This window comes from Cololabis saira, chromosome 1 (assembly GCF_033807715.1).
Source record: "Cololabis saira isolate AMF1-May2022 chromosome 1, fColSai1.1, whole genome shotgun sequence".
Lineage (NCBI taxonomy): Eukaryota > Metazoa > Chordata > Actinopteri > Beloniformes > Belonidae > Cololabis > Cololabis saira.
This window is the reverse complement of record NC_084587.1, coordinates 11,258,945-11,283,314: the sequence shown is the minus strand read 5'-3', so window position 1 is coordinate 11,283,314 and position 24,370 is coordinate 11,258,945. Positions and strand designations below refer to the sequence as shown.

At 40.0% G+C, this 24,370-nt stretch overlaps 1 protein-coding gene across 1 annotated transcript in view; it reads right to left on the bottom strand.

The window, feature by feature from the left end:
• Positions 1–24,370, bottom strand: part of tacr3a (tachykinin receptor 3a) — a 66,920-nt gene that overhangs the window by 32,616 nt on the left and 9,934 nt on the right. The window contains exons 2-3 of the mRNA XM_061729892.1: positions 20,118–20,306; positions 14,920–15,070 (exon numbers count right to left, since the gene is read on the bottom strand). Coding sequence (XP_061585876.1) covers positions 14,920–15,070; positions 20,118–20,306 — 340 coding nt within the window. The remainder of the gene's footprint in view (positions 1–14,919; positions 15,071–20,117; positions 20,307–24,370) is intronic.

Sequence of the window (24,370 nt, the reverse complement as noted above, 5' to 3'; positions counted from 1 at the left end):
GTTCCATCCTCCTAGTTTTTACCCTGAACCTGCAAAAATGTAGTGCTATTACGTGCTTTCAGAGATGTGCAAGTTAGATCATTTAGACAGGTCCTTCTACCCTTCAGCCTGAACGAAACAGCACTTGTAATTTCAAAAATATTTTTGTGCAATATTCCCTCTTTATTATTCATTAATTCAGCCATTTTTTTTCTTTAAATGTATTACTGTTGCCGTTGCGGTAGCTGATGGGGTCCTGGTCCGTTGCCGTGGGTTCCCTGGCTGCCTTCTTCCGGAGTCTTGGGGGCTCTGCCCGGGCTTCCCTCTGTTGCCTTCTCGGCGGGGGTGGGCCGGGCTTCTTTCTTGTCTGCTTCTGGTATCTCGGGTGGCGTGGTTATGCCCCCCCCCTCCACCACTCTTGGTGCAGTTCAGATAAAGCTTTGTTTTCACCTTGCACACACACATATACACAGACATCCTCCTCCTTGGCGGCCCATCGTAGTCGAAGACGACGTAGCTTCCTTCTGCTGTGGTGTGTTGGGCAGTGGCTATCGGTGCTGGCTATGATGCCACTGTATGTGACTATGAAGCCCAATTCTGGAGCCACATATCCTGCCACAGTCAGGACATGTGAGGACTGGGTCAGGAGGCTGAAGTGGTACTGGGACAGTACATTGGTGTCGTTGCTGGCGCCGCACCGTCCGCTGCTGAGTGCGTCTCTCCTCAAGCTGTGAGACCCCTTCGTGGCATAAAGAACGGTTTGATGTTGCATCTCTTCAGGGTCTGTTTCAGCTGGTCTTTGTACCGCAGCTTTGGGCCACCGGGCTTCCTGTTTGCTGACAAAATCTGTCCACAAAGCAACTGACGAGGCAAGCAGCATCCAGGCATCCGGATGACATGACCAACGCATTGGAGTTGCCTCAGGGCTAGTGCTGCCTCTATACTGATGGAGTGCGTGGGGGATGTCAGTGTGCGGGGAGCGGTCCTGCCAAGTGATGCCAAGGATGCGCTGTAGGCATCTGATGTTGAATGCATCAAGGCGCCTGACGTGGCGTCGGTAAATAGTCCAAGCTTCCGACCCATATAGCAGTGTAGACACGCACACTGCCCTGTAGATAGCAACTTTCGTCTGTGTTCGTAGATGGTTGTTTTCAAACACGCGAGAGCGCAGTCTGCCAAAGGAGTTGGAGGCTTGGTTGATGCGTGCTTGGATGTCATCATCTATTTGGCAGGAAGGAGTCAGCATGCTTCCGAGGTAGCAGAACTGATGGACAGTCTTGAGGGGTGTGCCGTAGATGTTAAATACGGGGGGTGGGGATCGCTCTTGTGTCATGATCTCTGTTTTGTGGATGTTAATCACAAGGCCGAGCGAGCCATAAACAGAGGACATGGTGTCCAGGGCTTGTTGCATAGCAACCGGGCTGTGGTCCAGGAGAGCACAATCGTCTGCGTATTGAAGCTCATAGATGTTGCTAACCAGTCTTGGTCTTGGCCTGTAGGCATCTTATGTTAAACAAGCTACCATCAAGGCGGAAATGAATTTTCACACTGTGGCAGGGTGGAGGAGCAGCCACTTAGCCTCTCCACCCTGCCTGCCTTCATAAGAAGGGACTGCACAGCAGCAAAGGGGCTGTTGGAGAGGCTGCTGTGGGAGAAGGTGCTTGTGCACGTGTGAGAGTTTCTGGTGAATAAAAGAGTTGCACGAAAACCCCGTGTCCTCTCTGTCCTGTCGGTTGGGCCCCATAGCACTTGCCCTGCTACACACACCACCCTCTTCCTGGATGGATTTGTGGAAGAGGAGTGTGGCTGCCGTCAGGAAGAGATTGAAAATCACTGGGGCCAGCACACAGCCCTGCTTCACTCCAACCTTTACAGGGAAGGAGAGAGATTGCTGGCCGCCAACAAGCACAGATACCTGCATGCCACTGTGGAACTGCTTCAGGATGCTGAAGAATTTGGGAGGAACGCCAAACTTCTGCAGTATAGTCCAGAGGATCTCCCGGTCAACTGTATCAAAGGCCTTAGTGAGGTCTATGAAGGTGATGTAGAGGTCCTTGTTCTGCTCCCTACATTTCTCCTGGACTCCTGGACACAGACATACACACCTGCACACTCACTCACTTACATGCTCACCTCACAGTTTTGGGTACAGAAAACTGCAGTGGTCTTGAGTCCATTTTAGAGACCTGAGTTGGTTGCTGTTTTTGTCTCTGCCTGTTTCTGTTGTTTTCTACGTGTTCTTTTCTCTCTTTCAGATTCCAGATATTTGTGTGCCTGTTGCATGTTTTCTTGTCATTCAGAATTGTGGCAGGTGCCCCCCCATTCATATCCACCTCACTTTCACCTCCCAAAAAATAATTAAATAAATAAAAAGAGCTTAATACAATGATGAGAAAACTGACTCTACAGGCTTCTTGCCTGTTGTTGCTGGTACCTCTGAGTTTCTAAAAAAAAAAAAAGGAAAGGAAAAGACCAGAGAAAAAGCATGTCTGACTATAGTTAATGCTATTTCTGTGCACGGGAGACTTTTTTTTCAAAATTCCATTTCATTTCAACTGTTTTATTAACTGATGATGATTTCTAGAAACGTCTCTGACCCCCATGCAGTAATTCCCACAAAATCATGTTTTTATTTTAATGAAATCGTACCCGAGGGCTGAATCACATCTATTCAATATTAGTTTTTGGTCTTGTCTCCCGCCTGTAGCCCCGGCTGTTACCCTGGAATCACTGATTCTTTTAACTGCAAAATGCCTCTCACAGCGTGGTGAACCCGTCACCATCATCACTTCTCAAAGAAATAATTCCTTGTAGATGTTCTACCATGAAGCAGATGCATCAGCGACAGATAAACCATCCATGTGCGTTTTTCACACTGCATTTTTTTATACTTTGAGCCTGATATGATGAAGTAAAAATTCTGGGAAAAAGGCAACAGAATTTAACATAAACAGAACAATTAATTTACCAGAAATTACTGTTAGTTTTAACATTTCTTTTATATGGAACCACACAATAATTTCGAGCACCCCTGATGGGTTTCTTTCTTTTCATGATTGAATAACAAAGACTGCCAAATAAAAGACAATCAGTTGTCTCTTTTCCTTTGATGTCTTAATTTAACGGTCAGTGAAAGTAGGTCTCTTCTGTGCTGTTTATTTATTCTGTTGTATTTGGCACAAAAAATAAAATATGATGCCAATTACTAAGCAGGGAAGCTTTATGCATGCACTGCTCTATAAATCTATTGAAATCTGTCTAGTGAAATGTGTCCCCAAGCGATGATGTAGACAATGTATCACTCATCTTTTCAAATATTTTCTCCCTAGCCTTACTTTTTTTAAGTGTGTTGCTGACATTAATTTCAAAATAACCGTATTTTCTGCTCAAACAGTGATACAGATTGTCTTCCTCACTCGTGGTAGCTGCTCGTAGCGACCCAAACAATAGATGCAGACGTGTGACTGCAGCGTGGGACAAACGCCTGATTTCACCGTGCAATACTGTCATGATTGATCCCAAACTGTACTTTGGGATGACTGAGTTTGGTGCTAGATTAACTAGCGAGATAAGAGCTCATCAAATCTTTATATAAGCCTCCGGCTGATGTGAGCAGAAGCTAAACAACCACTGATATGAATATCTGAGATGTCAGCACCTGAAATAGAGTCAGCATGTGTACTGTATGCACTAAAAAACAACCCATACTGTCAGGGTTTGACACTTCCCCCCAGTTTTTGAGTTTCAGTTCTGTCCCTCCTGTTTCCAATCTGCCCTGATTGTCTGCACCTGTGTCTCGTTATCCCCTGTGTGTATCTGGTCTTGTCATTCCCCCTTCTCCCTGTCGGTCCGCACTGTTTCTACCTCCATGTTTCCTGCCAAGTTTTTGCTCCAGTTTTTTCAATCCCTGTTTTGTGTTTTTTGATCCTGCTAAGCAGCGCTTTGGTTTTTGGTTTCTTTAAAATAAACCCTGCTTTTTTGCAACTCCTGCCTCCTGCTCTCCTGCGTTTGGGTCCTCATCTAACCAACCGTGACACATACTGTATGTACAGCTTTTTGTTAAATATAACATTGGGTTATCTTTAATTGTAACTTTGCTTTAAGTATTGCAAATGCTTAAAGTAATATAAATTAATCATATTCAATAATTTCACGTATGTAAATAAATCATGCAATTTTGTTTTGGGAATGTACAGTATAAAGTATTAATTTCAACAGTTTGTAGTATGAAACACTGTCAGCTTGCAAGAAAGGCGTGGATTGGATTTGTATTTTTATTTGATGCTGCTTTACAATGCTCTGCCACTGTCCTAACTTAGAAGGTATAAACAGAGACATCACTGAGGTGAAGCGCTGTGTCAAAAGTGGAAAGACACAACAGGGGTGCAGGGTGAGCTGCAAACTCTGTGCAGAAGATCCATTCAGGCCATCATGGTGGGGGAGACAGGAAGCCCAAAGATAGAAAGCATCTGAAAACACCCACTGGAGAGAGAAAATTGCACCTTTGTGGTATTTGTGAATGCACATCTGGAATAATAAAGGGATCACCAGTCTGTCTGCAATCTCTGATTGAAAGTGGCTCAATCAGGAATTACATTTCTTGACAGATATCCAGAGGGGATTATATAATTCTACTAGTGATACTGTAACAACCTGCAGTTACATTTTTTTTTCTTCAAATTTTTGCACAAATTATACTGTACCTTTACACGGTAGTTAAGCCTTCAGGCAGACATGCGATATATGAACGATGGAGCTAGCACTAAAACTTAAACACAGACTCACGAGTCAAAGAGCTGTCTTTTACATCATTACTGCTGTTCTTCAAAGAGACATATAGCAAGCGCAGCCCAGAGCGTGAGCCCAGAATGGAGCACCTGTGGCACACTGATAGTAGCAGAATGGATTAAGTCAAACAAAGGACAAGCGAATCTGTGTTTTACTAATGAGAACTAACTCAAAGATGGAGATTTTTATTTCTTCGTATCACTTAATTGACCTGTGATAATTACAAAGACGGTGTGGTGGAACGAGAAAGAGCTCGGGTAAGATAACCAACTCCCTTTGTTGGCCATTCTTGTGCAATATTTCCTCTTTATTATTCATTAACTCAGCCATCTTTTTCTTTTAAATGCATTGACCTCTACTGCCACCCCACTGTCAACAAAGATACACTCCTCCATCAGTCACTTTGAGACAGATGAGGGGCCTGATCTCGAAAGAAGCTGTTTGGAAAGGCCATTATCACTGCTCCATACATACCATTAAAAATCTTTTCACCAATGCATCAAGGACTGAATTTGGTTGCACAAGGACGTCTAGTGCGATTAAGCGGCAGTCACAACAGCTGAGAGTAAAAGAGTGATTTTATGGTGCTGATAAATTGGAGGAAGCATCTGTTTAATCCATTCGAGTGCATCCTCTGCTGTGAGCCATAACAGGGATACTGTTATCACTCGCCAGCAACTGTTCTCCATGTTGTGCTAATGTCAGTGCAGCAAAATCAGAAGGGACAGGTTATTGTAAAGATAACATGGCTTGTTGTGGAAGAAGTAGGCGTCTCTACTCCCTCACCAATGGCTCAACGGTAAACAGGTTCTGAACTTTTGGGTCAACTCTCTCTTCACCACAACATATCGGTACTGTCCACACTACTGAAGACACTGCATCACTGTCCTGTTCCGTTATTCTCTCCCTCGTGAGCAAGGCATAGGACATAGTACCTGCTGTGTCACACAAACATCAACACTAAATTTAACAATAATGAACAAAATAAAACACAGGAAACATTAAGGCCAGCAAAATCTGGCGGGACAACAGGACCTGCTGTGTCTGTGCCCATATCTTTATATGTTTTATATATATATATATATATATATAACCCAAAAATAAATTAGAGAATATTTTATGAAATCAATAAACAATTCCATCATCAAAATTATAACAGATAAAGGTTTAACATATCTTGCTTTGCGTGTAATAAGACTGAGTAATATATTAGTTTCACCTTTTAAGTTGAATTATTGAAATAAATTAACTTTTACACCATATTTTAGTTGAATTATTGAAATAAATTAACTTTTACACCATATTCTAGTTGAATTATTGAAATAAATTAACTTTTACACCATATTCTTCACCTGTAGACTATATTTTACATCTTGGCTGATGTGGACATACAGAGCATAGGAGTCTATTTCAGTTGCTATATGGTTGTATGTCTGTACAGTCATGCAAGTTCAATGCTATTAAAGCACTTTAATCTTTAAATCAAAGCATTTTGTATTTTCATATAAAATAAACACATTTCTATGCAGTTTAGAAGTTTTGGGGCTTTTTTTGGCGCCTGCGCTGCTGAAATCGGGGCGTCCCTTATTTCTATTTCTGAAAGGTGGCAACCCTAGTTGAGACGTAAAAGACATGTATAAAAGAGGTTTGCAGCAATGTATTGATCAGATACTACTAAAATGACAAACAAAACAGAGATGGATAGATGGATTCAATCAGAATTAATTTAAGGAATAAACAGCAAGCATCGTAGGTACAGTAAGCATAAGCTAAGCTAAGATTTAAAAAAAATGCTTGCTTATGGTAACTAGAGTAAGGTGGTTATGTTCAAACAAGCTGCCCAGCTTGACTTTTCTGAACATATTTGTCCATTCTTGGATTAACCAGACACTGCCATCGATTGGTGACCTGTCCCGGGTGTACCTGCCTTAGCTGGGATAGACTCCAGCTAGGAAGAGGTGGGTATGGACATCGGATGTATGGGTATTGTTAATGGATGGATGGAATTGAGGTTGAGTGCAGTCGGCTCCTGCCAAATTGTCAAAGACTGACGGTCAGAGCAAACACCAGAGCTTCAAAACCAATCTTCAGAAAACCTGGGTGACGTCACAGAATATTTATCCAGTTTTTTATTTTTTTTATACATTCATCCCAGATCGGTACAGTCCACATGTTCTACTAAACCTCAGACTACGGTGGCCGAAACCCGCCATTGCTGAAAATTAAAGAAACGCTGCAAATAAAAAGAAACTCTGCTGCAAATAAAATAAACGCTTTGCAAATAAAATAAACGCTGCAAATAAAAACAAACGTCACTGCAAATATAAAGAAACGCGGCTGCAAATAAAAAAAATGACGCAAATAAAAAAGCCACAATGGAAGTGAATTACCGGGGACTATTTTTGCTGATGCAACAGTGTTTTTATGTGACAGGAGAAGAAGAAGACGAAGAGGACATAAGTGAAAAGGAAAAAATAAGAAGAGTGAGGAATAAGAAGAACAACGAACCAGAAAATAAGTGAAAAGGTTAGTGTTCAACGTCGCTACGTGTAATTTTTAATGTGCAACACCGGTGCATCAGCAAAAATAGTCCACGGTAATTCACTTCCGTTGTGGCTTTTTTATTTCCCTAGTTTTTTTATTTTATTTGCAGCGGGGTTTCTTTATATTTGCAGCGTTTATTTTATTTGCTAAGCATTTATTTTATTTGCAGCAGCGTTTGTTTCTGTTTGCAGCGTTACTTTTATTTTCAGCAATGGCGGGTCTTGGCCACCGTATCAGACATTCATTACAAAACCATATTTGTTAAACAGGATTTCTACAATCGTTATCAGTAGTTTATCAAACAACATCAAATATCAATATACCTGAAAGAAGCATATCACAATGGCCAAGTACAGTGAGTAAAGGCCGACCTGATTTCATAGAGCGGTTTGTGCCAGTGCTTCCAGGCTCTGTTTGCAAAAGCTTTACTACCTCTGGCTTTCAGTAATGTGTTTTGAACAGTTGAAAGCATCTCAGGCTGTGCATAAGCTCTAAGAGGTCAGTCACGCAGACAAAGAAAAAAGACCACAAGGGTAGTAAAAGTCAACAGAAAGATTTTAAGAAACAAACTTGGAGCCCCTGAAGCAGTCACGTGTACAGAAATGCCTGCAGCAGACTTCCGTGTAATCTGGAGCCGAGTAGAGGATTTTTGGTGGCAGAGAAGAGGCAGTTGCAGTGGTTCAGTTTTGATATCTGCGAAATATAAAGTGGATTATATATCTTTGAAGTCGGAGCAGCACCGTGGTTCAGTGGTTTGCACTGCACCCTCCCACAGATCTGCCTCCTGGAACAGCCTACAGCTTGACTGTAATGGACAGATATTTTCAAGATGATAACAAAGGCAGACTGCACAGTCTACGTGATGGGGTGCACCACCAGTATAAGTAAACAAAAGTATTTTAAAAAGCATGATAAAAAAGTTATTGCACTGATGATAAGAGATATAAATATATGGTCCTTCAAAGAGATACGTTTTAGATTTGGTCATAAAAGTATAGCAGTAATATGTGCTCCATATCCAAACTGGGAGCTGGCTGCAGGTGAAAAATAGATGGGCTTTGTGATAAGCAGCGTTTCAAATGTGATCCGAGACCTCCCATGGAGACAGTTTTGGAAGACTAATATGGATTATTTTGGATAAAATGAAAAACTTTAATCATTTTTTTGACATCAAGCTAATCCTGTTTCTTCCTATTTAGACCTTCCCTTAGGACCCGGCGTTCTGCACAGTCACAAGAAAAAAAGGGAGGCAACCAAACACTCCACGACTAAATAAACTCTTCAATTCAATCCAGTTCAATTCAATAATACGTTATTGATCTCTAAAGGGAAAATGCATGTCACAAATATATGTATTATGAAATTTTGAGAACTGTTTGATGTTAGGGTCACATGGCTAAATATTTACAGACTTGCTTTAACTTTAAAAAAAGAAAAAGAAATGCTGCATTTGCTAATCTTAACATGACATCGTTGCTGTTGAACAGTCTTGCATATATTCTAAAAATCCTTTGACTTGATAGCAAGATGTAATATGCACTGTTACTGGGTTTTAAATATGACATAGTGAAGTAGTTGCTCTGAAGACTCTCTGGCCAATCGGTGGCATTGCAGGCTGGTGACGTTGCATTGGGAGGAAAACCCTTAAAACGGAGGAGAGTCAAGCCGAGCCGAGTAGGTACTGGTGGAAAAGGGGCATAACCATTACCACTTCAGGCATTTTCTTTTCTGATGTGCTCTTGGTAAGCTGAAAGTAAATGGACTTTATGACATGGTGAGATCTAAAACTGAGAGCAATCCTGGTCACTGAGGCCCCATATTTATAATGCACTTGTGCAAGATCGCTGGACAAACCTGTGTTAAAACATGTGCATGCACAAGCTCTGACCTGTGACTCCTCCTCATTAAACTCTCAAGTGACCTTAAGAAAAAAAAGAAAAAGCTGAGCTAGCGTACAACTAACCCTTTAATATTTGAGCAACCTTCTCCTATGTGAATGCTCTTTTCATAATCATCTTGAAATGAGTCTGTGGTGTTGAACTCGTGAACCAATCAGCCATGGTTTGCATTAATACCACAAACGGTGATAAGCGATTGCATGTCGACTTCACATTCAGAGTGATTTAAAAGAGGCTTGAAATATTTAGTTTGATTGATTGTCCTGCTGTTTTGATAACCGACGCACAAGCTTGCAGTACAATGACAAAAAAAGCGAACGCTAAAAGCAGTGATCAATGAAATAATCTGAGGCTTAAATCTTAAAAAGCTGATACACGAAGACAAAAAATAGTATAAACTACTGTGACAGAAAATCTATTTTTTTCTTTTGTTTTGTTTCTAATGTTTTGCTCTGAGAATACAGTGAAACGCTCAGCTCCTGAGCCAGTTTGCTCTGTGATGCTTGACAGCGTAGCCTCCGGCTGTTCCCTCCTCTCTGTAACCGCTTCTGCTCAGAGCCTGCGAGCACTAAACTCTCAACCTACATGACATTCACTTACCCAGAACAGGACACTGTATTCTGTAAAGCAGCCACGAGGACAGGGCAGAGGCTGGTCAGAGAATTGGTTTTTTGTTCTAAAATAATGCTCAGATCTTATTGTTCAGATGTTAAATTCAATATCCTTTTCAAAGTGGCAATAAAAAGAAAAGACAATAAAATACAGTCTGTCTGGGATATACTACTGACTGAAAAAGGCTACTGAATTGAATTCTCTTTTGCACACACAGCACACGCACACCTATTTCTTTTCAGTTATTGAGCTCCACTCAGGACTCCCCAGAGAGCCACTCTGCCATATAATAATGGAAACTGTGGTGAAACCAAAAACAGAGGCATCGGCAGCGATTTCAAAGCTGTATTTAGTGGTATTAGCCAAGTAGGGACTAGACCAGGCATGCAGCTCTTTAGCGCCGCCCTAGTGGCTCCTGGAGCTTTTTCAAAAATGTTTGACCTTTTTTTTCCTTTTTTTCATCTTTTTTTTTCTTCTTTTTTTTCTTTTTTGATTCTTTTTTTCTTCTTTTTTTTCCTTTTTTCTCTTTTTCTTCCTTTTTCCTTTCCTTTTTAATCTTGACATTTCAACTTTTTTCATGAAATTTTGACTATTTCCTCAACATTTCCACTTTTTTCTCTAAATTTTAACTTTTTTCTCGACATTTCGACTTTTTTTCAAGATTGTACTTCAACATTAATCGTGACATTTCGACTTTTTTCTCGACATTTCGACTTTTTTCTCGAAGTGCATAATGAAAAAAATAATCTTCCCCCAGTTATAACTAATATAGCTACATGCAGCATGTGTTGTCTTCATTCTTAGGCTTATACAAGACTTTTCATTTTTTGCGGCTCCAGACATATTTGTTTTTTGTGTTTTTGGTCCAATATGGCTCTTTCAACATTTTGGGTTGCCGACCACTGGACTAGACTATGAGCAGAAACTAGTGTCCATACGGAGAACATCCTGGAGGGCGAAAAAGATCTGAACCGCAGAAATGATCTTCTCTTCAGAAATGAGAAATGGATATTGGATCAATGATTGGCCTGAGCTGTGAACTAAAAGCTAGTTTCAGATCGCGTTGTAGTCGAGTCATCACACTTGGCGTCCGAATCCAATCTCGAATCCCCAGTGATCAAGTCTGAGTCATAAAAGAAAGGTTCAGGGGGAGTCCAGCACTTCTTCTGATTACATGAGATAAATCAGCAACCTTGATTACATTTCTATATTGTACAGTAGCTCTGAGCGTTTTGTCTCTTTTGGTCAAAAGTGGACAAAACTATATACTGTAATTCAAGCTTATATCACTTGATAGTGACTAATACTCACGGACAAACCGGCTCTACAGCTATGGCTGCAGCTCTGCATTCACAGCAGCCTGTGAACGAAGGCAACAAAAACTGGTTTTAACTCTGGTTCATCTGTCAGGAAGCCCCCCCCCCCCCGGTCACAGATGTAAAGAGTCTTATTGTCTCTGATTTATGAGTCCAAATACAGTTAATGCAGAAGTCTGAGTTGAGTCTTTAAAATGAGGGTTCGAATCAGACTCGACTCTGAGCCTTGACTCGAGTCTCAGGTTTTAGACTACGTGATTTTCAGAGTCAACGGATTGATGGTCTGTTTAGGTTTCGTGACTCGCTGTTGTGTCATCAGAATACTAACTCCGCAGTTTTGGGGGTCAGATAGTCGCGGTAGCCTAGCCTAGCTTTGATCGGGTCCCGGGGACCTGGGATAGTTGCTGCTCGTGTCTCTGCCTGTTCTCGGGTCTGTTTGTTTTTTCTCTTTCAGATTTCCAGGGCTCGTGTGCTCATTGTGCATTTCCATGTGTTTTTCGTGTCTTGGACTAGCAGCGGATGTCACCCCCCCCCCCCCCCCCCCCCCTCCCCTTCCTGAAAAAAATATTATATATATATAAATAAAATAAATATATGTGATATATTTAAAAATATATCATATATATTTTAGATAAAAAATAAAAACTAGAATAAAAAAGAATAAAAACTAAAACAAAATAAATGTAAAGAAGAACACGCTACTTCTTCTTTAGCAGATAGAAGTAGGTAGAAGCAGATTTCAAACAGATAAATAGATATTTATTTTCTCGGTTATTTTCTCTTGGTTCTGTCCCGTTTTAATCAGCAAAGTTGCTGCCGTGTTAAAAGACACTGTTAGGAAAGGATCTATTTAGGTACAAACATGTACATCATTTACAGTTCAAAATCCTTCTGTACATGTAGTAAATATCTAATCTAACAACAGAAATATCTGCGGCTTGCATATCTTTTCTTTTAAATAGAGCGGGTGCGGCTTATATACAGGTGCGGCTTATAGTCCTGAAAATACGGTATATATGCTTTAGGTTCTTACCAACATGGTATTAACCATTAATATATATGCAGACAAAAAAGAAAAAAAAAGAAGTCTTAAAGTATATTTTGAGGTAATATTATGTGATTGATCATCGGTGTTGGGTTGATCAATCAAATCAAATCAATCAATCAAATCGAGTTCAAGGTGGAAGTGGGACTACATCAGGGATCAGCCCTGAGCCCCTTCTTGTTTGCTATGCTGATGGACAGGCTGACAGCTGAAAAAACTGAAAAAATAAAAAAAGAGCGTGTGTAAAGGGATGGATTAAAACATGAAAACGGGCCTTTACGTCGACAACCTGTGACCACCAATGAACTGCCTCCTTGGAGCACGAGAAAAAAGAATATTTGGATTGTATGTATGAACTTATCCCAGCTGATATTCTTTAACATGATGTCAAAAAGTTTATTCATTGAATGCGAAATTTGTACACAAAATACTGTAATGGGCAATTAAATAGATAGGAGTTATATGAAGTTTCTTTAAAAAGGATGTTAGTATACTTAAGAGCCAGGTATTACTGCAAACATACCTCAAATTATCATTTTTGTGCTGCAGTACAAAACAAATGTTTAAAAAACTCTGAACAACGGATTCAACTGGAGAGAAATTAAGTGAAGTGTAAGTAAATTAACTTACCTGCCGTTATTTGTCAGGGATGCTTCAGAAGGTTTCATTATTTCTTGTCTCTACTAACCCTCCAATTTCCCAAGGGTTTTCACATATTTACTGATTCCTTGCGGTAGCAGTTAAGTAATTCAACGGTGTCGACATGTCTTTAATAAGATTCTGAGTCCTGAGGATAAAGGCCGTAATCTCAGACGTGTCTATCAAAGTGCATTGATATTCATAAACCCTGGAGACACAGTTGGTTTTCAGAGCTTCTGCCTGTCCACTCGTATTCACAATAAGTGACAATCACAAAGGTTGTGCTGCATTGAATCAAGGTTTTCCTCCTTGAGAGGTTGACAGGATGATAACTGTTGGACTCACACTTGGGAGGGATTGTTTTCCATCACTGCAATATGCCCGGGCTAATGTTCTCACTTTTACGAGTCGCATTTATACTCCTGCAACCTCCAGCATACTCCATTTTTAATGTTGGGGTCCACCTACACTGCACTTCAAATATTGCCAGCAGGAAAAAGAAGTAATGTGTTTTTAATGCATTTGACACAATAGAAATACAGAATGTCCTTGGTGTAATGAAGATAGTAATACTTTTAGTACCTGTGCTGTCTGACTGCTGCAACGGTACATTGTTGTTTCCAGTAAAAAAAGAAAAAGGCTTACCAAGTGACGCAGAAAAACTCTGCCCTCCGTGTGTTTTTTGCAGAATAGAAACTACATTTTAAATTAGACTTAAAGGTTGGGTAGAAGATTCTTTTCTGATTCACTTTTTGGCAAAATTTCCTGAAATTATCTTTACACACTGATTAAATGCATACATGTCCAAATAATAAAAATAATAATTATTATTCTAATTATCACCTGTGAATGTGAGAGGGCTCTAAGAACACCTTCCAATCACGTTATTGGACTATTGACTTGTCTAACAAACTCTGTTTTTCTTCAGTTAAAGGAGCTTGAGGCCGGATTGTGGCAAGATTTATGAAAAAAATCCGTATACATTTTAAGTTTTCCAGTAAAAATGTCAGATGAAGCGTTCCAAACCCAAAAGAATGAGCCCTCTAGTGTATCTCTCCTCTGCCTTGAACAGGCTGTGTGCTGCAAAATGTGCTGCAATTCGGTCCCGAATTTCCCGCGCTGGGCTGCGGATGTGACGTCACATAACGCTGCATGCACGTTCTCCCCGTTCTCCCGTGCCGGCTTCGCTGTTGGCTGCAGTACCAATGACCGTCGTGGCGAAGGGTGGCGCTAAAGAGTCTCATTTCTTAAAAGGAGCCTCAAGCTCCTTTAAATGACTTTTGGGCTTCAGAGGCAAGTCTTAAGGAGGAAGGTTGCAGTTTTTTACTATTCTCAAAATCTCACTGACTCTTACTGGTTTTTCCAGCATCTCCTTCCCGACCTTTAAATACCTCGTTCTTCCATATCTTCCCCAAAAGATCAAATTTTTCACAGACTGCAGGGCTACTTGTGCCTCCTAGAGTTTCAAAGCCTTCATCTATCACATGTGGAGTCGACTCCCTGTCTGGTTTTTGGAAGTCAGACCCAGTTCCTACTTTTAAAACTTTCCTTTTTTTCATGAATATTATAGTTATGGCTGGCTTGCGGGGTGCTCAACGTTATACCCCTAAGCAACCTTCTGTCAATCACTGGGCACCACTGTTTTACTATTGATATATCCATACATTATTTTTGCTGCAATCAACAGTGTACTTGCACTGGAGCTTTACAGCAACGCTTGATGGTGCGTTTCCCAGCCCGTCTGTCTCGTACCAGTAAACAACCAATTAAATTTCTTTCCTCAAGTACTGTATACAAGTAAGGCAGATGCTTAAATAAAAGTCTCACTTCTCATTCTGGCTCTCTCGGCGGTCTCTTCCATTTTTAAGGGAAGTTCTTCCTCTCCACTGTTGCCCGGCAACCCATTGACGCTAAGTGCAGAACAGAACTCTGAGTATAACTGATGAAGTTATTGCAATCTGTTGATTTCAAACTTAATTAGGCTAACCTTTTAAGAATTATAACCTGACTGAACTGGATTAAATTAGTTATCCGACCTTTATCTGAATTTCTTTCCACGTCGAGAGGAACATGCGTTCTTGCCCTGAAGCATGCTTACCTTCCTTTTAGCCTGGAGCTGTCCGTGATAGTTATCAGAGGAGTCACCAGGAATCTCTCCGCCCCACAGCGTCAGACCCACGATGGTGTAAGTGATGCCCATCACTACCAGGGGCAGCACGTAGACCAGAGCTGTAACTATGATATGATACCTAGACGGAAAAAAAATACATGGCATAGGGTTAACTAGGGTTGACCATTTATAATATCACTTCATTGAACAAAACATGCACTTCTGGTTCTTGTACATTTCATTTCATTTCATTCTTTATTTCATTCAAAAAATAAAACAAACAATTCAATACAAATACAAATACAAATGTTCATAAATTGTGAATGAAAGGGAGCAGAAAGAAGAAGAATCTTATCTAATCTGCCCCTTTTTCCAAGAAATAAATTCACAAATAACACAAATTAAAAGTAAAAAAAACCAACCACTAAGTAAATAAAAAACTAAAATAAAATGAAATTACCGCCGTCTATGGGTATGTCAATCACACTTAACTAACATATTTCATTATATTTACTTAACATACAGGCTTTAATTGTTCTTTTGAATGTAATGTTTGATTTGGATTCTTTGTTTTCTTTATTCAGATTGTTCCATAAACTGATTCCTTTCACAGAAACACAACGTTCCATCTATTTTGTCCTGAATCTTGTTTTTTTTTTTAAATCTCTGTTCCTTTTAAGTTATACTTGCTTTCTCTTTTTTCAAATCACATACATACATAACATAAATAATTACATAAATACTGAGCGTGAGCGTTAAGCTTCAGTTCTACATGGCGATAGATTTTTGGACCTGGCTCATATTAAAATAATCAGACTGAACTAGTTCAGCAGGGAGACAAAATCCAGTCTGATTGACGGTGATAATAACCCAGTCATTTTTTTGAAGAGAAGACAGTTTACTGCATCGCCCTTTTTTTTCCTTTTATTGAATTACACTTTTGAATATTTGAAAAGTCAGGATACTAATTGTGTCAGTTTTTCCCTTTTAGTAGATTATAGCAGCTTAACAGTGTGATTTTGTTGTCTGATTCACCTCCTTGTGATGTGCCAGTAGATCCAGATCTCGACTACAGGCACACCAGACAAGACAAGCACACACCGTCTTCATTCTGCGTGACTTTCCACAAGATGGCTTCAAAGTCTAGCATTTCCCTGGTAAAATAACCATTGACCTCCCAAGAGAAGATATAGCCGTGATGACAGAAAATCCCATTATACACGTCTGGATCTACAGTTTCTTCACACTTCAGTTAGTCACCTATGGGTCACTCACCATGGGGAGCGACTCAGCCTCCATACCATCACAGATTATCATTAAGATTGCTGATCTCATCATCACTGTCTCTTTCTGCAGGCTCCGGAAAACACAATGTCCAGTTTGTCATCAGTCTGGATCTGGAAGAACCTTAGCTCTGTTGTTCTCTGTTTTTTGTGCACAAATTCTTCCAACGCATCTTGTTCCAACACAATCCAGACTTTCCATGGTGGCCTTTTATGTACATGTACGTCACATTTTCATACACACTGCTCTTGCTTTTGTGCTGCCACGTTTACTTCCTCTGTGCTTACTTCCACCCAGGTCTTTTCCATCCACTAGTGGGTCATATTGACAACAACCATTTCTTCAATTGATTGGGCCTATTGATCCGTGATGGTTCAACCTTTGACCCTTGGGTTTCTGCTGTCTGGAGCCTTCAGTTAGAGGCATCTTCCTGATGTACTCTTTGATTTTTGTTGTTTTATTGTGAACAATGGCTATGGTGATATCATCGCCCCTTGATGCTGTGTGTGCTTGTGCATGATTGTTCATCTCCTCTCTTGCTTGTCATTCATACTATGCAACTGCATTTATTTTTTCGAAGCATTTTAGTATTCATGAGTGCAGAATCGAGTTGTAACCTTTTCAGTAGTCCATCCAGGCGATGCTAAGGCCACAATCCTTAATTAAGCAATGTGCCTACTCACTTCTTTCCATTAAAATGCATGACAAGAGCTTCTATATTGTGAAATAGCAGGCTATTGCAGCAGATGGATACAATTGCCCCTGTAAGTGATCATCCATGAACAACACAGTCAGTCTAGTATGAACCAGTCTATTATGGCCCTTTTCCACTAATACCTACTCAGCTCGCCTCTACCCACCACTCCCCCGTCTTGCGCTTTTCCACTACGGGCAGAGGCGGGTGGAGTCGTGCCAAGCAGATACTTTTTCTGTAACCATTCTGCCGAGGTTCTAAGCGTGCTGAGCCGGCACTATATCTGACGTCATCACCCTCCACGCCACTGATTGGTCGGGGGCGGGGCCGTCAGACGTTTGAATCAGGAAGCAGGAGTCAGCGCGAGAACGACTCGCGGCTCGCTGCGATTTTATTATACAGCGCAAACGTCTGTTTGGTGATCCAACTCTGAGGTGCAGATGTTCATAAACCTGGTGGCTGACGAGAGAATTAAAAAAGGGATGTAGACGGGCGATAAGGAACGATCAGATCCACCAGGCGCTCTGTTTTCTTCTCAGCCGCTCGCGGCTCCAGCTGATTTCTCATCTGCACCGACACGAACAAAGGGGTTGCGCAATCGAGTACGTCACAGCAGCTTCACCCCAACCCGCCCACTTCTCACCTGGCTGTGGAAAAACAAACTAGGACAAAACGGGTAGAGCCGGGATGAGCCGCGCCGAGGCGAGTCGGGCTGAGTAGGTGCTAGTGGAAAAGCGCCATTATATTGCTGGTTCATTTGTGCTGCTTTTATTTATTTATTGATTTTTTTATATTTTTTATCCCCAATCTTTTCCCATTTTTGCCACCCCGTGCTCCTACCTAAGTCAGTCCTGGGCATTGCTCTCCTCTGCCAACCCAGGGAGGGCCCTGCACTGAGCTCAGGTCTCCTTCTTAACCTGAGGAGTGAGCAGGCAAACTCCACACAGAAAGGCCCTTTCACCAACCCCACCCAGGAGTGGGCGCTGAAGTCATGGGGGAACTTAACACGAACTTCAGCGCCCACAGCATCCCTGGTGGGAATTGAACCCAGGACCTTCTTGCTGTGAGACGGCTGCACTACCAGCTGCCCCACCGTGCCCCTGCTTTTATTTTTTCTTATTCAAGCTGCGCGTGGAGCTTGACAGTGTCACGGTTGGTGTTTGTTGAGGACCCAAACGTAGGGTGACCATATTTTGATTTTCAAAAAAGAGGACACTCGGCCCGGCCACGAAATAGCCCACTTAAATGATACTTGCAGTTTACTCAAAGATTCCTTATAATTTTAATATATTTAAAGTTTATATGTATGGATAGAATATTCATTTATATTACAAAATAATATCTCTCAAAGACAGAAATTCAGATTGGCTTCTCAGAGGTTACTCAACTTTCTTTATTATGTCTAAAATAATAATCCTTTTCAAGTTTCAAATATAAAAATAAATATGAATGTAAAATAAATGTAAAATCTCTGGAATGAAATAATGATTGAAATAATGTCTCTTCTGTATTACAAAAATCAACTTGTAAAATAATAGCTCTCTTTTCAAGTCTTACTGGACAAATAAAAAAATAATATGAAATAATGTTCTAAATAATACCTCTTCTGTATTAGAAAATCCAACTTTAACTAAATATCTCTCACTAACTTTTCAGTGTAATGTACATAATGTCAGAGTCTGGAAATGCTGCTTGTAGCAAGACACTAGTGCAATCCATGGATCTGTAACTGTTGTGGTGTTTCACAGTATGAAATTCCAATGCAGCCTCCGCTGCATTTACAGCATGTTTTTCCGGGTCTAAGAACTCGGTCAACTTTGAAGAGCTACTCTCACTCGCACTGCCTTCTTATGTGTTTCTGTGTGGATGTGGGCTGCAAGGTCCCCGGCACCTTTATTGGACAGAAACATAAGTGCCAGCTTTGCATATGTCCCGACCGGGTTTGTACATTGGAAATTGTTTTTCAGTGCATCTGTGAAGCTGCATTTTCGCTTCGGCTTAGGGAGCGTGTGCCCGGTAAGCGACACCGCCGCTGTCTGCTGCTGAGTGTTGAGTGTTGGAGACCCGCCCACAAGGCAGCCTCTCGGGGATTACGTCACACACGCTGAACCAAACCGGGGGGCGCACACACATACGGTACACACAAAAGGAAACCCGGACATTATCATCAATTTATAAAAACCCCCCGGACGCCCCGGACAGGACGTAAAAAGAGGACATGTCCGGGGAAAAGAGGACGTTTGGTCAGCCTACCCAAACGCAGGAGAGCAGGAGGCAGGAGTTGCAAAAAAGCAGGGTTTATTTTAAAGAAACCAAAAACCAAAGCGCTGCTTAGCAGGATCAAAAAACACAAAACAGGGATTCAAAAAACTGGAGCAAAAACTTGGCAGGAAACATGGAGGTAGAAACAGTACGGACCGACAGGGAGAAGAGGAATGACAAGACCAGATATACACAGGGGATAACGAGACACAGGTGCAGACAATCAGGGCAGATTGGAAACAGGAGGGACAGAACTGAAACTCAAAAACTGGGGGGAAGTGTCAAACCCTGACAGACAGGAGCTTGACAGGGCCTTGTTCAGTCCAACTCCTCATATTTGAGCATATTTCTTGGATGTCTGCTATTGTGATGCTCACTGGTCCTGCTCTGGGACACTACTGTGATCAGCTTATAGGGCATTGGTGCTATTGTTGCTCCTTTCTCCTATTTGCTTTTCCAGTTGTTTTATATCAGTCCTTGGTGTGTCTCTTATAATATTTTTACCCTGCCACTTAGGGTATATTTTGGAGGTGAAGAATATCCTGTTTTTAGTTTCTAATTTATTATTCCTTACAGACAGGAGCCCAAACCTGTGAGCCTTTGCTAGACATTCTCCGCTGCCTGAAGTACAGTCAGTTCTTTGTACTAAATGGAAGGTTTTTGTTGCTCCTCAGCTTTGACAGCTGGCTAGCTTCTCTGTTTCTTGGTTCTTGGCTTCTAGCATTTTTCTTGCTCTGCCTCGGCTGGAGTCTTGCCCTGACTGGGATTCAATTCACCCCCCCCCCCCAAGCCCAGTGGCAGAACTTGGTTACACGCACTGCATTGTAATTATAATGTATGAAGCAACGAGTTAAAAATACACTACACATTACACCAACAACAGGTATAATCAAGGGGGCAATGACGGAACACGAATATCTTGTAAAGAAAAGTAAATATTTCTTACATAAAGGGGTCGTCTTCCATGCGTGGCCAGGCTACATAACAGATGGTCCTTTTACGCAGAAGCCGGGTGGTGGAGAAGTAGCAGAGAGGGAAAGCCAGGACCACAGCCAGGCTCCAGATACAGACGATGGCTCCTGTGGTGGCCTTAGCCGACAGGCGAGGCTTCAGTGGGTGAATGATGGCCATGTATCTACAGGAAAGACGTTGGAAGATTGGAAACAATTTAGTCGTTGAAGCACTGAATGTATTTCAATCTTAGTCTAAACAAAAATTGTGCACATATACAGGGCTGTCTCAGAAAATTAGAATATTGTGATAAAGTTCTTTATTTTCTGTAATGCCATTAAAAAAACAAAAATGTCATACATTCTGGATTCATTACAAATAAACTGAAATATTGCAAGCCTTTTATTATTTTAATATTGCTGATTATGGTTTACGGTTTAAGATTAAGATTCTTAGAATATTCAAATTTTTTGAGATAGGATATTTGAGTTTTCTTAAGCTGTAAGCCATGATCAGCAATCTTAAAATAATAAAAGGCTTGCAATATTTCAGTTGATTTGTAATGAATCCAGAATCTATGACATTTTTGCATTACAGAAAATAAAGGACACACAATATTCTAATTTTCTGAGACAGTCCTGTAGATTCATACACAACATACACAAGGTGATAATGGTTTCTGATGTGATGTGCTGGTTTGGACATTAAGGTGAAAGTGATTTATGTCCTGTTCAAATAGTCATTTTATGCCATTTACTAATTTTGTATTTTTTAGAGGTCTGTGAGTGACTGGAGAAGTAATGGAGAAAAAAAAACTTCTCAAACCTGAATTAATCTGGTGATTTTGTACAATAAAATTACACTTAACCCCTGAATATTTTCATTAAAACAAATTAAGTAGCCTATGGATAATTCGACACTTGAATCTCTCCCTGGCTGTAAATAAAATGTACAGACTTATATCTTACTATATATATATATATATATATATATATATATATATATATATATATATATATATATATATATATATACGGTATATATATATATCACACATACAGGTCGAATACCATAAAAAAACACGACCTCTGCGTCATACCGGAATACTACTAATTATGAGAAAAACAGGCTTTGGGCCGTCTTATGGACTAGTAAAAAGGTGCTGACAACTGCAGTGTGGTTTTTATATACTTTCTGTACTCTTAAAAAGTTATAATTATTACTTTTGTTTTGTCCTTTATTTATTAGACCCTATAGAAGACTTTGTTTTCTGGGACAGCCAGAAATGAGTCGGACACAATTTCCATCACGGGAGAAGTGGACGAGGAGTATAAATACCTCACCATTCACCTGGACAACAGACTGGACTGGTGAGGCAACACTGATATCGTCTTCAAAAAGGGACTGAGCAAACTGCCCTTCTTGAGGACACCGTGACCTCGATGCTGCATATCTTCTGTGAGTCTGTTGTGGAAGTTGCAGTTTCATCTGCAGTCATGAGAGCCACTGACTTACAAAGAAATAAAAAGCTAAACCTGATGAAAAATGCTGGCTCTAGGCCCGATTCAGCTGTTGTGGAGACTCTGGAGCCAATGTGCAAAAAAAGGATATTTCATATAATAAAAAAACAACACATCCTTTTCACAAGACATAAATTTAAGAACAGCCTCATCACTCACAGGCTTCTTCAGATCTGCTGCAACACAGATCCCTACAGTAAATCCATCCTGCCCACAGCTACAGTATAACCATCTACCACGACTCTTAAGAGGCTTATAGTGACAGTTACTGCAACATACCATTTCCTAATGGAGATGAATAAATTATTACTGAATTGAAATGAAACCCATACATTTGTTTGAAGTCTATTCAATACAGGTCAAAAATACTTTATTAATCCCATTAAAGGCAATTATAGCCCCACTCATGATCATGAACCCAGTTTAGTTCCAAGTGTTAATGTTGATAGTCATTTTGCAGCAAACACATCTTGTTCTAAGTCCAAACTGATTTTATTCATGTGTTTTTGACTCCTCACACCTTAATATCAGTAGCGTAACTTTAACTCCAGAACTCTTTTAATGCTCTTCCGTCTTCCCTGCTCATTTAGGCATGTGTTGAGCAGTATTTCAAAAAACAATAGCTTTAATTTGGAAAAAAACACCAAAACCTGACATGGTACATGGAGAGTTTAAACAGTACAGACCAGCAGGGAGCAAGGGAAAGACAGGACAAGATATACACAGAAAGCTTGACGAGACACGGGTGCACAGGATCAGGGCAGATGGGAGCAAGGGAAGTCAAGACAAAACTTAAATACAAGGAACCTAAACACCAAAACTGTGAAAAAAAACCATGACAGGACTCCATACAGGTAGCAGCTCATGAACATCTATTCAATGGAGAATGAGCCTCAATTTTGGGCTGGGAATAGATGGTTGTTTCCATGCCATGAGAAAAGTTCAAAATGAAAGAGACCAAGCGGCAGATGTTTCTGATGGTGACTTAAAAAAAAAAAGCCTACAGAATAGTTGAGCCATGGTGGCAAACTTGCCTGAATTATACACATCTTTGACACAAAAGGATTAGGCCTGTGTTGAAAAAATTGATTTCCCAATTCTAAATCGATTCTCATATTAATTCTTAAAAATCGATTCATATGTCTAAAGATCGATTTTTTATTGTTTTGGTTTTTTTTATTTTATTTTTTATTTTATTTTATTTATTTATGTATTTTATTTTTTTTCATCATTACATTACAACTTTTGGTTATTTTTTTGTTTATCCCCAAAAAAGGAATGTTTTGTTGGACACGAGAATAACTGGTGCCATGTTTTTGCCTTTAAATATGTTTATAGGTATGAAAGCATTAAAGTGTTTAATCTCAATATAATACTAGTATTAATATTTTGCATAACTACAGTCATATAATTCTTGCAACAACTCAAAAAACAGTTTTATTAACACTAACCCAAATCAATATCAGAATCGAATCGAATCGGATCGAATCAAATCTTGATAATCGATTCTGAATCTTAAGAATCGGAATCGAATCGATTCTTGACATTTGAATCGATCCCCAGCCCTAAAAAGGATTCTAGTGTAACTCCACATAAATGTAGTGGACTGGCTCGGGAACACAGTTCTGAGAGGCCACAAGGATGAACTGCCTCGTCTCCAACTCTCTTATGAAAATCTTTCCTCTGGGTGAGAAACAAACGATATCTGAACCCAAGAAAGTCATCTATTTTCTATGTAAGGTATCCCTGCAAAAAACCCCGTTAAACCAAACCACAGACACGGGGGACAGGAAACGTTTCTTTGAAGGGTATGAAGTTTTTCTACTTGCCCCACACACCATCTGGTTTAAAGATGGAGAAATATTAGATCAACATAGGAATAATCCAATTTACAGATAATGGTAAAGACTAAAGAGAAGAGTAACACTGTCCAGGACTGAAATGATACATCCAGACAAAGCATTCCTCTCCCTTCCTGGGGGCCTTCCAAGGCCTTGCTTTTTCGGGGGAGGGTTTTAACGCATAAAACTGCCAATCCTCTTGCTTTCAGTCCAGTCTAACATTTATCAGTAATTTCTAAATGGTTGTGAAATTTATAACACTCTGATTGTTCCATATCTGACCAACTGTGTTGAAATTCGGGGAAATGCCTGTAAAACATATATTCAGTCAATTTTCATTCTGCAAAAAAGAGCCATAAGAAAGAATAATCAGTAGAAAACGATATAGAAATCCAACAAATCCATTATTCCTTCAGTTACAATTGTTGAAATTTCATGAATTAGTAGACTATAGTATTCTGCAAATTATGTTTAAAGCTCATAAAAAAACTTTACCAATCAACATTCAGAAAAGATTTGAAAAAAGAGAAAGCAAGTATAACTTAAAAGGAACAGAGATTTAAAAAAAACCAAGAATCAGGACAAAATTGATGGAACGTTGTGTTTCTGTGAAAGGAATCAGTTCATGGAACAATCTGAATAAAGAAAACAAAGATCAAAATCAAACATTACATTAAAAAGAACAATTAAATCCTGTATGTTAAGTAAATATAATGAAATATGTTAGTTAAGTTTGATTGACATACCCATAGACGGCGGTAATATTATTTTATTTTCGTTTTTTATTTACTTAGTTGTTTTTTTGTTTTTTTAATTTATGTTATTTGTGAATTTATTTCTTGGAAAAAGGGGCAGATTAGATAAGATTCTTCTTCTTTCTGCTCCCT